General features: G+C 35.9%; 1 protein-coding gene across 4 annotated transcripts in view; it reads left to right on the forward strand.

The window, feature by feature from the left end:
- The window catches only part of ZNF280C (zinc finger protein 280C), a 49,485-nt gene extending 36,877 nt beyond the window's left edge, over positions 1-12,608 (forward strand). For 3 of the 4 annotated variants that reach the window (XM_081126158.1, XM_081126157.1, XM_081126159.1), the window contains 6 exons: positions 3,112-3,425; positions 3,895-4,035; positions 8,370-8,432; positions 10,518-10,636; positions 10,786-10,822; positions 10,954-12,608. In XM_081126158.1, coding sequence (XP_080982284.1) covers positions 3,112-3,425; positions 3,895-4,035; positions 8,370-8,432; positions 10,518-10,636; positions 10,786-10,822; positions 10,954-10,969 — 690 coding nt within the window. In that variant the 3' untranslated portion in view covers positions 10,970-12,608. The remainder of the gene's footprint in view (positions 1-3,111; positions 3,426-3,894; positions 4,036-8,369; positions 8,433-10,517; positions 10,637-10,785; positions 10,823-10,953) is intronic. The other variant, XM_081126160.1, reaches the window with a different exon arrangement.
- Positions 12,609-15,179: the final 2,571 nt, after the last annotated feature.

A 15,179-nucleotide genomic window follows, 5' to 3' on the forward strand; every position in this document is an offset into this window, starting at 1 on the left:
TTGTTGAAGTTGGTATTACTGAGTCTATTCTCAGAAAAGCAAGTTCTGCTTCTGCTTCTGAATAGCATTGCTGTTTTAGGAGCACAAACACATCTGACTGCAAATTTCTTTTTCCCTGTTGGCCTTACGTACATTTTCTCTGACTTTTTTATGTAAAGTCAGCTCTTGGCTATGCTCCAGTGGAGGGATGCATAATCCAAAGTAAAAAAAATTTCCCAACATTTCTATTTGGCTTTAAGTACTTACCTTTGAGTGTGGATATGTCTGCTGTTTGAATTAACTAAAATAATGTAAAGCAGTGCTCTGAAGATGTAGAGAAGCTTTCCAGTATCCTTCACTGCAATCTATTCATTCCATGCTGAGACTAGACATGCAGAATACTGATGTGAGCAGTGCAGTCCTCCCTCATATCTTCCCTTATTAATTATAGTAATAATTAGTATATTGCATTATAATATCATTATATTAATCACAGTGATTGGTCCTAAATGTCTTGTAGTACTTTACAATTAAGCTTTCAGCATGCTCTTTCATACATTCTATTATTTAATCCATGTAGTAATTCAGTGAGGTGGACAAGGCAGGTGTTATTCCCATATTATAAATGAGGAGGCTTAGAGAGGATAAGTACTTACTCAAGTTCACATGGCTAGAAAGAGGTAGTACTGAGATTTAACCTTGGGTCTTTCAACTCCTAGTTCAGTGTTTTTTGTATGATACCAAACCTCATGTATTACATACGACTTCTTCATTGGCTGTTCCTCAAGTACATGGGGGTGGCATAGTCAGATGATTAAAGAATGTAAATAGGCAGCTGTGTTTTTCGTTATTAACCAACAGGTATAATCAAACATTTTTTTTCTCAGTACTAAATGATAAATTTTAGGTCCCTTAAAGGAAATTCTGAATGTTATGAAACACACCACGATATCATATGAATTGATGTAACCTGCACAGTAACCTTTGGAACCATTAATTTGGCCTAGTGAGCTCCCAGAGACAGCAGGTCACATTTGCTAGAGATCTGTTTTATAGTTACCAAAAAGTAATGCAGGCCTTCCCAGAGTTATTATTTCCGGCCTTTGAGATTAAATTTTGACCTCTAAATTTGTGAAAGCTATTTAGTTATATCAGAGTATAAAATAGCCATGGCATATGCTCTTTTGATATTCATATAATTAGCACTAACTCCCACTTATCTATTCATATCCATGTGAGCATATAAATATTATCAATACAAAACTGTAATATTATAACAGTAAATAAATATTGGGGTAAATTTCATTTAATTGGTATGACCATTTAGAATAAATGGAAGATTTAACTGATTGTAGTTTACACTTGCCATTTTCAAAGTAATGATTTTTAACTTTTTATATTGCAGTGTTTTTTGAAACAGTTTTATTGAAATATAATTCATATACCATACTGTTGGCCTATCTAAAGTGTACAAATCTGTTATTTAGCACATTCAGAGTTGTGCAAACATCACTATAATCCATTTTAGAACATTTTCATCACTCCCAAAAGAAACCCCATACCCACTGGCAGTCACTTCCTGTTTCCCCTCCACCAACTCCAGGCAAACTTGAATCTATTTTCTGTCCCTGTGGATTTTCCTATTCTGGACATTTCCAATAAATGGAATCATACAATAAGTGATTTTTATGATTGACATTTCATTTAGCATAATGTTTCTGAGATTCATACATATTGCAGCTTGTATCTGTATTTCATTCCTTCTTATGGCTGTATCAGTACTTATGTATTAGTACTTCATTCTTTTTTTATGGCTGAATATTATTCCATTGTAGGGATATATCATATTTTACTTATCCATTCATCAACTGATGGGCATTTGGGTTGTTTCCAGGTTTTGGCTATATGAATAATACTTCTATGAAAATTAATATACAAGTTTTTATGTGAACATAGTTTTTTATTTCTCTTGGATGGTATTGCTAGGAGTCATACTGCTGGGTTATGTGACAACTCTTATGTTTAACATTTTGAGGAATTGCCAAACTGTTTTCCAAAGCTACTGCACCATTGTACATTCTCACCAGCAACATGTGAGAGTTGCAATTTCTCCATGTGCTTGGCAACACTTGTTATCTGCCTTTTTCATTATAGCAATTCTACTTGGTCTGAAGTGATATCTCATTGGAGTTTTGACTTATATTTCTTGATGACTAGTGATGTTGAGCCTATTTTCATGTGCTTATTGGCCATTTGTATATCTTCTTTGAAGAAATGCCTATTCAGATCACTTGCCCATTTTTCTAAATTTTTTTCAATTATAGTTTACATTCAGTATTATTTTATTTTAGCTTTGGGTGTACAGCATAATGGTTAGACAGTTATATACTTCACAAAATGTTCCCCCTGATATTTCCAGTACCCACCTGGCACCATACCTAAGTATCACAATATAGTTGCCCATTTTTAAATTGGGTTATTTGTCTTTTTTTCCTTTTCACTGAATTTATTGGAGTGACACTGAACAAAATTATACAGGTTTCAGGTACACAATTCCACAACACACCATCTGTACACTGTATTGTGGGTTCACCACCCCAGATTGTCTTTATATTGAGTTGTAAGAGCTCTTTATATAATCTATATATAAGCCCCTTCTTAGATATGTGTTTTGCAAGTATTTTCTCTCATTCTGTGGGTTAACTTTTCACTTTCTTAATGGTGTCCTTTGAGGCACAAAAGTTTCACATTTTTATGAAGTCCAGTGTATCTATTTTTGTTTTGGTTGCTTGTGCTTTTGGTGTCATATTTAAGAAATTCTTGTCTAACCCAAAGTCACAAAGATTTATTATGTTTTCTTCTAAGAGTTTTATAGTATTAGCTCTTACAATTTGGTCTCTTGATACATTTCGAGTTAATTTTTATATCTAGTAGGGATCCAAGTTCATTTGCATGTAGATATCCATTTGTCCCAGCACCATTTGTTAATAAGACTATTGTTTCCCTCAGTGAGTTGTTTTGGCACCCTTGTCAAAAACCAATTGACCATACTGTGACTGCTTACAGTGACCTTTTTAATATTATTGTGATGATTAATTTTATAAAAAATATACATTGCCTTCATATTTATAGGTTACTATTCGAGCTTCATTTGGATCTGTTCATTCAAAGCCATCAACTCCATCTTCCAGTAATACTCCAAGCACTTCTTCTCTTCAGGTCTCACCTCCAAAGTCTAAAAATACAACTGCTAAAAATTCCACAAAATCAAATGCAAGTAAATCTAAGATACGTAAGGCTCGTTCAACTACATCCACTACAAGTAAAGTAGCCAATGCAAGTAAGCAAGGTAGAGGTACATCTAAATGCAAAGCAAAAGCCTCTTGCAAGCAAAAGAAACAACGCAACAGAAAGAACAAAATCAGCATAGCTTTGAAGAACTTAAGGTAATGTCTTTTATTCCTGATTTGCAATGTCAATTTAATATTAAAGAATTTATTTTATAATTTACCATACCACAAAACTCCCTTGCACATTTACATAATGATTGCTTATCTGGCATAAAGGCCAAGCAGTAAAAGGGTGCTTTTGACAACTCTTGGGCAGAACTTGAATTACTATGTTTATTAATTGTCATCTTTTATACTAATCATATACTTTGTGTTTATATCTTGTGGTAGTTGAATTGGTTAATATGATCTTTTTTATTCCAGGGAAAGGTTAACTGCTATTAGATTTTTTACACTTATTCTAGCTTATTTCAAAGAAAATTTTCAAGTTATAATCTCTGTTTAAAGATGTTAACTTAAATATCTTAGCTTCAATTAATAAAATGTTTAAAAAAATTAATAAGGCTTTACCGTATTATTTTTGTTTTACAATATAAATTTTATCATTTTTTTCTGTCTCCATAAGGTGTTATCGAGGAGTTCACAAGTGCATTGAGTGTCATTCCAAAATAAAAGATTTTGCAAGCCACTTTTCAATATATATCCACTGTAATTTTTGCAAATACAACACTAACTGTAACAAAGCCTTTATAAATCATATGGTGAGGTGAGTTAAATATGTACACTGTCAATCAAAACTGCCATTTAAAATGTTTGTTTTTTCCCAAACAATTTTGCCCTATTAGAGGCCAGTTCGTCACATCAAGGAGCTAAAGTGATCTAACAATAGCGAACTCCTAGGCTATTACCCAGTACTATTTTCTAGCGTAATAATTCATGAAATTAGTGGCACAAAATTTTCAAGAAGTTAGACTAATGAAATTAAAGTAAGTTTGTTAGGGAAATTTGTTTTTCTTTGTCTTTCAAAAAGTGGTTATTTCCAAACATAACATTTTAAATGTTTTCAAAATACTTATTGAATAAATATTTATAACCACATGAGCAGTCACTGTGAGAGACACTAGATTTGTCAAAGATGCTATGGCCATTATTGGCCTTCACATATGTGCACTCCCTCTCTCTGTCCATCCACCCCTTTGTCTCTCTCATCCATCCCTCTGTCCATTTGTCTTTCAAGCCATCTATCTTTGCATTCATTCATTGAAATGTGAAATGAGAGACTATAGGGATATTCCAGTCATGATTCTACTGTTGGAATTTCTTTTCATACATCAATTCAATTTATATTTATTTGAGCATGTACCATATACTTTATGCTAGAAAAAGACTTCGGAGCCCACATTATTTTTCATTTCAATCTCATTTGTATGTGCTTCCTTCAGGGTGGATTATTTTTAATAGACAAAAATTTTTTTGATATAATTATGCTAAGTTGATTATTCAAATTAAGATAGTTCCATTTATTTTTAGTCAGAAATAAAATATAACCAATGAAAGTGGTTTTCTCTTAAATCATAACAAGACCTCTGTGTTACTTTCTGGTCGTAGTTAGCTTTCACTTCCTAGGATTTGCCCATACTTTTTATGGCTTGCAAGGTTTGTTCTCCCTTGATGATGAGCCTGACCTCATGGTACCTTGACTTCTTTAAAGCCAGCACTTCACATGTTGTACCCCCTTCTTACCACCATCCCATTTTACCACATCATATACAACATTCGCTTTAAATTCTCATTACTCCATGACTTTCAGAGTTTTGACCCCTCTTTTTAGTCCAGCAGCACCAGTCCAACTTTATAGTCAACCTCAGCCTCAGGGTCATCTGTTTGAATATTGCTTTGTTTTTGTCCTATGAATCCTTTACATCTTAAGTATGTTCTTTTATTGATTTCAGAGAGGAAGGGAGAGGGAGAGAGTGATAGAAGCATCAATGATGAGAGAGAGTCATCCATAAGCTGCCCCCTGCACGTTCCCTACTGGGGATCGAGCCTGCAACCCAGGCATGTGCCCTGACCAGGAATCAAACTGTGACCTCCAGGTTCATGGGTCGATGCTCAGCCGCTGAGCCACACCGGCCGGGTGCACCTTTAGTCCTGTTTAACCTTGCTATCCTTGAATCTTTTATCCTTTTTGATCAGTCTCTATGCTCAGTTATAGACTACAAAGCTGTGCTTGATTCAGTCAGCCCTTAATTCATTTTCCACTTTAATTTGGTCTCCCTTTTTAAAAATACCTTTGTTTTTACCTACAAGATCTGTTTAAATCCTTTTAAATACTCTCAAGATTTTATTCTAGTCTCTCAGTTGTTACCCTTTTCTGATTGCTCAGAGGTCACCCTTTTCCTGTTTTCCCAAGATTAACTTTTCTACCTCAAGTCTTCCCCTTCTTCCAGACATTAATCTCACTTCTTTAAAGTATTGGATCACTCACTTGTGAAACTCTCCTCAACTTCTCGTCAACTGTTACCACCATTTGTTTTACTTCCCTTTTGGCTATGCTGTTTCATTACCTTTTTCCCTTCAGCTCTTTTGGCCTCTCCGTTTCCTTTCTTGGTACTAAACCACTCTCAGATTTTTATCTTCCCTTTCAACTGCAAATCCTCCCATTCCAGGGCTGAGTTTTCCTAAGCTCTAGCTCTTCGTCTTTATTTGAGAAGTATTTTCAGCTTTGACTCACTGGCATCTACAAAGAACACAGATAAGTTGAAAACATTGTTGTCTATCCAGGATCCAAACTATTACTGCCCAATACCCTTTAGGTTCAGTCTGTCTTATGGCATCACTTGCAGAAACATGGAGCATCAGCGAGAAATGATGCACTTTAAATTTCTGAAGTCTGTAAAGTTCTCTGGGTCTGCCACCATTCATCATGTCTGCCTAGCAGTCCGCCTTCTGCAGTTCACCCCTCTGCCTGCCAACTACTGCAGTGGTTCTGTACCCATACCTCGGTTGCCCTAAACCAGGCCCCAGCCAGACTTTCTCTCATTATATTGCTCGGAACATGCTGGCCTCTTACTCTGTACCAAACAATGGCTGCCCCAACAAGGCTTTAATTCTGCCCCTAGTTTATAGAAGATGAAATTGAAAAATATTTTTGGCTTTTCTTAAAACGATGGGTCATTCTGTGCTCTCCTCTCCCATTTCCATAGGCTCCTCAACTGTCTTCTAGGTTCTCCAGCCCCATTCCATCCCCAGATATTCCCAGTTGGCCCCAGGCTTCCTTCGTAACCTTTTCCTAATTTCCAGTGAGCCCCAGCCCTGCACTGCATTGTCATCACACACTGAGCGCCTACTCGTCTTTAGCCCCATATATAACTAACTTCTTTTCTAAGGACCCTGTAGGCCTCTGCATTTCCCCTCTTTCTGTGGCACCTTGCTTCCCGTGTTGCCTCAGGTACCCTCCCCTGAATGGTGCCCCCTCCCTCCAACCCAGTGTGGATTTTGTCATACATTCGAACTCTGTACAACCAGAAGCTTTATTTCCTCAGAGGTTGAGTACCTTTATTCCCAGTGCATAGTAACTCTAACCATAAGTCAGGTCCAACTTCCCCAATGTGTAGTTTGTCTCATATTGAACATTTAAAGTGCCTTTTCCTTATTTTTTGTTACTCCTTGGAATGCCCCTCTCCTCCCCTCTCAGTTTACCTTTTTCCATGAAGTGTCTGATTGCCACAGCCACTCACAGGAATCATTCCTTTCTTTGGGTTCTGTACCGTTCAGCCATTCTACCTCATGTAAAATATGTCTGTCTTATCTACTTGAGAGAACAGTTCTTTGTACTCACCGTGGTACCTACTCTGGGTACATTTTTGGGGATTGTATTCAGCCAGAATCTTTCTTTACTCGTGCATAGTTGATGTGCTGGTGATAGTTACCTTGTGTCTAAGGGTAATCGATGGCCTGGTGCATTGGCTGGCTTGGGTCTGTCAGTGCAAACTAGGGCTGGTGCTTCTCGAAATTTATCTTGCATAATAATCACCTGAAAAACTTACTGAAACTCATTTCTGGGCCCTACTGCCGGAGATTCATTCAGTAGGTCTGGAGTGGAACCTGAGACTGTATTTCTTTAAGGTCCTAGGTGATGGAAACACTGCTGGTATGTGGACCACACTTTGCGTAATTCTGCGCTATGCTAATGCTGGCTAATCCTGCCTGGCTTACTAATACAGGAAAGCTCTCCTTATCAGCTTAAAGGGGGGCACAAAAGCCATTACCATTGGCTGCAAAATTTGATCTGTGGTTTTCTGTTTTGTGTGCAGAGGAGTTATTGTTTTAACTCCTGAGATCTGTTTCCTTTCATTCACTTTCCTTAAAAGCTCTCCTAGTAATTGCAAAAGATTCTTTAAATGTTTTACTTGACTGATGGTAAGTGATGTCATTTAGCCCAGGTAGCATTTACTTTGAGGGTCATTCAGATTGTCCCTACTCTCTAAATATTTTAAGATTAGAGAGTGATGATTATTATTCATAACTGTTTGTATTGCAGCAAAATACACTATTAGCAAATACCTTTTACATTGTTTTCAACTCTTAATAGTTGGAAATTTTAATTTGATGTTCTTTGCATTTTTAAGTCTGAGATTTTTTTTTTTTTTAATCCTCACCCAAGGATATGTTTTTATTTACTTTAGAGAGAGAGGAAGGGAGAGAGAGAGAAACATCGATCAGTTGCCTCCTGTACACACCCTGACCGGGCACCTGCAACCTGGGTATGTGCCCTGACCGGGAATCAAACTTGCAACCTTTTGGTGTACAGGATGACTGAGCCACACTGGCCAGGGCAACTCTGAGATATTTTATATATAATGTTGAGGTACTGATCATTGAAGAATATTCTCAGGGAAATGTATTGTTAGAAAATGCACAGGTGAAGTGAAATGTAAAATAAAAATTTTGAAGTAAACAGATGACTAATACAGTTTTATAATTTAGACCAGGATCTTTTATCCAAGATTAATAAACTAAACATAGACTTGAAATATAGTCATAAAATTAATATGATTTATTGTATAATAAAATCTCGTTTGTCTCTTACCTCTCCAGCGCTCATAGCAGCCATCCAAGTAAACAGTCTCCTCTTTTTCATAAGCATTGTGGAACTCTCAGGTAACTAGTTGATCTTTTTCCATTTTCTCTTTTGAAAAATTATAGTAACTTTTTCTAATCTGATGCTGGAGTGCCTAGTTTGGAAAATGAAATGATTGCTACTGAACATAACAGAGTTCTATTATAGCCTTAGATCAAAGAGGGGATATATTCTTTGTCTAAACTTTGTTTCAGTGGTGTTAGTCATTAAGACGAAACTTTGCATTAAAAAATAAAAATCAGGCTCTCCAACAATATTTGAATATTAAAGACATTTAAGATACCTAGTAAAGTAACTAATGCTTTTTTTTATTTTGATCAATATATAGCTTCATAAGTCATAAGGTTTTTACTTTTTGAAATAAAAAAAAAGTGTGCAACTTATTTACTGTGCAGAAGGGATTGTCGATGAGCATAACTAAAGGTACTGATAATTTTAGCTTTGGTTATGCCACACATGCACTTAGCTTCAAATCCATTGAATAGCTACAGTAATACAAGGAGGTTTGTAATGAGCGCTATGAGAGTTGAAGATTTCAAAGAGAGGAGAGGTTTCTACTTATACAAAGAGGCACAAGGGCATTCTGGTTAGAAGAAGTAGCAGGAATAAAAATGCAGGAAGGAAAAAAGCAGAAGTCGTATACAGTTTGGACAGAGCATGAAGTTCGCATAAATATAGGGTATCCCAAAAAATGTATATACACACTTTGAATAATTATAAAGGTAATGTTTATTAAAATACATTTCATTTTCAAAATTGAGCTATCAGCCATTAAAGTGTGTATACATTTTTTTAGACATCCTGTAGTGTTGAGATCAAAGTCTGGGGGAATAGTTTTTAGTTTAGATCCAGATTGTGGAATCCTTGAAAAAGGTTAGGGAAATTGGACTTAATTTTAATTTGAGGACATTGGGGAAACCATGGGTGTTTTGTGCAGAATCAAGAGCACTGAAGAAAGATCAGTTTGGAGGGGTATAAAAGGTGAGCTATAGCTGTATAAGGCACATAGACTGGTCAAGACTATTGTGGTAGTTAAGACTGATTTACTAAGAACCTGGGTTAAGGTAGCGATGTGATATTACATCCTGTTTAAGAACATGGGCTCTGGAATCAAAGTGCTGAGTTTCAAACCTGGTCCTGGCCTTGGTAAGTTACCAAACCTGACCCTGTCCTCTATAAAAAAAAAGTTATAATTACAACACCTACTTCTTTGGGTTTCTATAAGATTTAGATGAGATATGTCTAAAACCTTCAGCCTGACACAGGAAGTGCTCAATAAATTGTTAATATTATAAAGTGTTTGAAATATTGACAGTTTTAAGGAAAAAGGGAGTCAGAGATAACTACAGTTTTGAGCCTTTGTGTTGGGGACATGACGTCATAAGAGAGACCATTCAGAAAGAGTGATTCTCAGGGGTGGGGAGGAAAGCACATGGCTTCAGTTTTAGGAAGATCATTTTTGATGTGCCAACATGACAGCCAGATGTAAATACACAACAAACTATTAAGACTAGAGCTGCAGGGGAGAAGTCAGTCTACTAGTTTTTATTTCTATACAGATGAAATACTGAAAGGATTTAAATTTAAAATGAACTGTAAAAGTCTATGCTTTGTTAATAAGCTGATAATAATTACATTATTTTTAATGATTTATTTTTAAAGCCTTTCCATTTTTTTCTGATTTTGTCACTTAGGATCTTAGATTGTAGGCTCCACAGAGTGTATAAAGAAAGTCCTCAGCATATGTATATTCTTGCTTTGCAGATGGGCAAAGGTACAGAAAGTTTGTACCTTGCACATGTTATACAAGTTGTTAGTGGAGCCACAACTGGGCTTCAGGTCTCTTGACTCCTATCTTTTAGCAACTAATACGAGAGGGAACCGTTTCTAAAGCATGAAATGTTAGCATAACTTAGACATGGCTATGCCATTTTCTAAAGCACCACTTCAGATATATCAGGCTTGTATAACAAGATTGAAAAGTGATGGTCATGATGCATAAAAAGCAAATCAAGAGGTATTACATAGAAAAATAATTATTGAACCTATATGTGGATTTTCATAAAAAACAAAAACCTTTTCTTTCTGTCTTCTTTTTTTCATAGGGGCATTACTCTAGTGTGCCTTAAATGTGATTTTCTGACTGATTCTCATGGTTTAGATCGTATGGCTAAACACTTAAGTCAACGTAAAACTCATACTTGCCAAGTTGTAATAGAGAATGGTATGTATATATATGGTATGGTATGTTTGAATTTCTGATATTCCTGTACTTTTGATCAGCCACAATATGGGGTCTTAATTTTATTAAACTGATAGTCTCACTCATCATATAACGCAATTTTAAATATAAAACTCTTCTTCTAATTTCAGTTCCCAAAAGTACCTCAACTTCTGAACCCACTTCTGAGTAAGTTTATTTTCATTCAGTGCCTTTTTTTTTTTTTTTTGATGGATTTTAGCACTGTTGCAAATTTTTAATGTATCATTAATAGAAATGAAAAATATTAAAGTATTTTATTTTTGTTTTTGTTTTTAAAGCTGCTTGTTGAAATAGATTCCTGCTCTATGGAGCTCGTGCAACCTGGTGCAAGACAAGTTGGAATTTCCTAAGTTCAAAGTTCTGAAGTGTTTTCTTACACAGAGCCAGTTTCCTAAGTTCAAAGTTCTGAAGTGTTTTCTCACATAAAAATGGTTAAACACCCAAGTTCATGACACTAGCTCTCATTATTCAACTCTTTTCAGCTTTCAGATGGCACTAGATTCTTATTCCACCTTATCTTTGTGTCAGGTTAACATATCTTAACATGCTCTTTTTTCTCCAGTTGGCTCTCTCCAAAAATAACTTTTGTTTGCTATGGTCTTTCTTTGCTTTGCTTAAATAATTTGTGTTTCTCTCTGCTGTACTTGCCTTCAGAATATTGCATTCCAAATGATATGGCTATTCATCTTTTTTTGTCTGTTTGTCTGATTTCTTAGTTAATTTCTTATAAATCTTACATTTTTAGGTCAGATAGCTGTCTTTCTTCTCGTTCTTTGTCTGTCATTGTTCTATTTTTCATATTTTTCAGATGCAGAAGCAACACAGAAATTTCAAAAAATGTCCAGGGTACTCCTGGTCAGTGTCCCCCTTCGTTGGACACAGCCGATGCCTGTTGTCTCTTTCCAAGGAATGTGAATTGTTTAACTGTGAGACCTCCTCTAGGTTGGGGCCTTAGGAAATCAGATCTTGGGGAGAGTCCCTTCCTTCATGACTGGCTGATGCTAATTTGGCCAGAGGTGACCTCATGGCCCACCAAATTGAGCACAACTTCCTACTCGGGGCTTTGGTTCTTGATCTTAAGCTATGGTCGATTCTGACCAAGAAAAGCCCATCAAATCAATGTTTTATCACCCAAGTTGAAGTTAAATCATTTTGGCTGCTGCTCTTTAGTCTTCTAGCATGCATGCAGTCCAAGGAATACAAAAACTGGCTGTATAGGGAATCAAGGTTATTTTCATGCTTTTGGAAAAAAAGTTTTCCAAGATTACAGTTCCAAAGTTACAGTTATTTGTACTGTCACTTAAAGTTTTATCCAGTATTAACCCTAGGAGTTTTCAACAGTACTAATACTTTAAAAATTTTAAAGTTTAAAATTTTATCTTGGTTTTATGTTGTTCTTCAACAAATTTATTGATGTCTTTTATGTCCACTTTTATCTCTTTTCTTTAAAACTTTTGTGTTTGTTTTGTTTTGTTAAGAATTCCAAGAAATTCTTTAGAATTCTCTACAGATTTCACGTAGCTACCTATTGGTAGCTTCTTAATTTGGTAATTGTTCAGACCATTAGATGTTATTACATCCTCTGTCCTAAGGGACTATTATTAACATCATTTTAGTGATTATAAGTTCAAAGACAATGAGTTGGCAAACCACATTTCCTGTAGACCTTAAAACAAATTTTAAAGTTACATTCTATACATCTAATACATAATATCATCTTAGCCATTAATGTAATTCCTTTGGATAAAGATAATATATTCAAAAATATTGGGACCAAAAAACGCACTTGTTTCTTGCCCATATATAAATATATATATAGATGTATATTTTTTTTAAGTTGGTGTTTGTTTATTTTGGTTACATTTATTATAGATTTTCTGAACAGTTTTGATGTTATCACTTATTTTTTTAATAAAATTTGTATTGTCAAAGTGCCTCAGGAGTTATTTTTTAACAAATAACATCATATTAAAAGCTATAGATTTTCTCATACAACTAGGAGCATTGCTTTGCTTCTTGCATGGGAGCCTGATTACTTAGCCTACAGACTGAGGGCTTTCTCTACTGAATGTGTTACTGTTTTTCCTCCAGCACAGTTAAAAGCTCACTATTTATACTTTACTAATTTCTTGAACTTTAAAGGCTGACAAGAGTTCCTTTGTGATCTTAATAACCATGAAGGTGGGCAGGCTCTGAAGTTGTTTGATTCAATCATTAGGGGTTTTTCACCTCTTAACATCAGAGCCCTTGAACTATACTTTGAAACTGTCGTAGGCCATTTGGGCGGCTTATAAACAATAGAAATTTTTTTGCCTCACAGTTCTGGAGGCTGGGACGTCCATGATCAAGGTACTGGTAGACTTAGTATCTAGTGAGAACCTCTTTCTGATTCATAGACTGTCATCTTCTTGCTGTGTCCTCACATGGCGGGAAGAGCAAGAAAGTTTTCTGGGGTCTATATTATAAGGGCACTAATCCCTTTCATGAGGGCTCCTCCCTCATGACCTAATCACCTCCCAAAGGCCCCATCTCCAGATACCATTACATTGGGGGTTAGGCTTCAATGTATGAATGGGGGGAGGGGGACACAAATATTCAGCCTATAACAAACATATTGAAGGCCAGTTTTAATGACCATTTGTTAAATAGTCTAATCTTTGTAATTCATAATCAGAAGAGTTGAATCTATTAGTTTTAATTTTCCATAACTGATCTCTGCTGTAAATGATTTTCCAAAATCTTCAGAAGTACATTCTTTTTGCTAGTGAGCTCAATGTTATTTTCTTATCTGTCTCTAGGATGGTTTTTCATCTACCATCTTTCTACCCTTTTTTTTTGTTTTACAAAAGTGGTAAAAATATATAACATAAAATTTGTCATTTAAAAAACTTTGCTGCCAGCCGGTGTGGCTCAGTGGTTGAGCATCTACCTATGATCCAGGAGGTTCGATTCCCGGTCAGGGCACATGCCCCGGTTGTGGACTTAATCCCCAGTGGGGGGCATGCAGGAGGCAGCCGATCAATGACTCATCATTGATGTTTCTGTCTCTCCCTCTCCCTCTCCCTTTCTCTGAAATCAATAAAAATACATATTAGGAAAAAAAAAATTGCCATTTTAACCATTTTAAAGTAAACAGTTCAGCTACATTAATTATTAATTACACCAAGTTTTAAACTTTTGCCCAGAAATAACTTATTTGTGGTTTTAACATAGGATCTCTTTTTATATAAATATTTTCTCTGCTTCTGTCATAGTTCAAAAATATACATTCTTGCTATGGCAATATTTTAGGTAGGGGTACAGCTTTGTGTTCTTCCATAAGATTCTATTTCTTATGGCACATGTTAACTTCATTTTCTTTAAGTATAATACTCCTAAAGTTCTGTTTTCTGTAGCATAATGTTTACTTGTTTAAAACATTTTAGACAGTCAGTACTAAGCTTACTTATTTACAGGTGGTTAGTTGAGTTTTAATTGGTGCTAATAAGTTTTCGTTTGACAGGTCAATCCCTTTACCTTTAGGCTATTCTAACAGTAATGCTTCACCTGATTCAGAAATAGCCATGTGTGCTTTTTGGTTACAGCTGAATAAAAGATGTGACTGACTCAATTTCAGCCCATCACCATTACTAGAAAAATAACAGGAGACTTCGTTTCTTGCTCTTTTATTGTCACACTTTGCCAAAACACTTCTTTGGGCCCCATTTATTTGCTCAGCAAATATTAAGTGAGCAGTTATGTGTCTGACACTGTTCCGGGTGCTGGAAAATAGACTGAAATCTCTGCCCTCATGGAGCTTACATTTCAGTGGTGGAAGACAATAGAAAATTATACAGTGTATTAGATGACAATATCATGGAGGAAAAATTAAATGGGGATAGTGAGTGAGGGGCTGGGGGTTGAGAGGCTGCCATTTTAAATTTGATGGTCAGGGTAGGCCTCCATGAGAAGATGACAACTGAGTAAATATCTGAAGGAGATGAGGAAGTGAGCTACTTGGGAATCTATCAGAAGAGCCTTCCGGGGGGAGGGTAGCAAATGCGAAAGCCTTGAAGGGGGAATTGGAGCCCTCATACATTGCTGGTGGGAATGTAAAATGGTTCAGCCACTGTGGGAAATGGGTTGGCAGTTCCTCAAAAATTAAACACAGAATTGCCACATGACCCAGCAATTCCACTTCTAGGTATACATCCAAAAGGATTGAAAGGAGGGGCTCAGATATTTGTACATGTTCAGAGCAGCAGCATTCACGATAGCCCAAAGATGGAAACAGCCTGAATGTCATCAACAGATGGAGAAATAAATTGTAATATATCCATACAATGGAACATTACTTAGCCATAAAAAACAAGTAGTGATACATGCTACAATATGGATGGACCTCAAAAACGGTGCTAAATGAAAAAAATAGGTTACATATTGTATGATTTCATTTATATGTAATATCCCAAAGAGGCAAATCCATAGAGACAGAAAGTAGATTGGTGGTTGCAAGGGACTGGGG

Source organism: Miniopterus schreibersii (genome assembly GCF_964146895.1).
Source record: "Miniopterus schreibersii genome assembly, chromosome: X".
NCBI classification, from domain to species: Eukaryota; Metazoa; Chordata; class Mammalia; order Chiroptera; family Miniopteridae; genus Miniopterus; species Miniopterus schreibersii.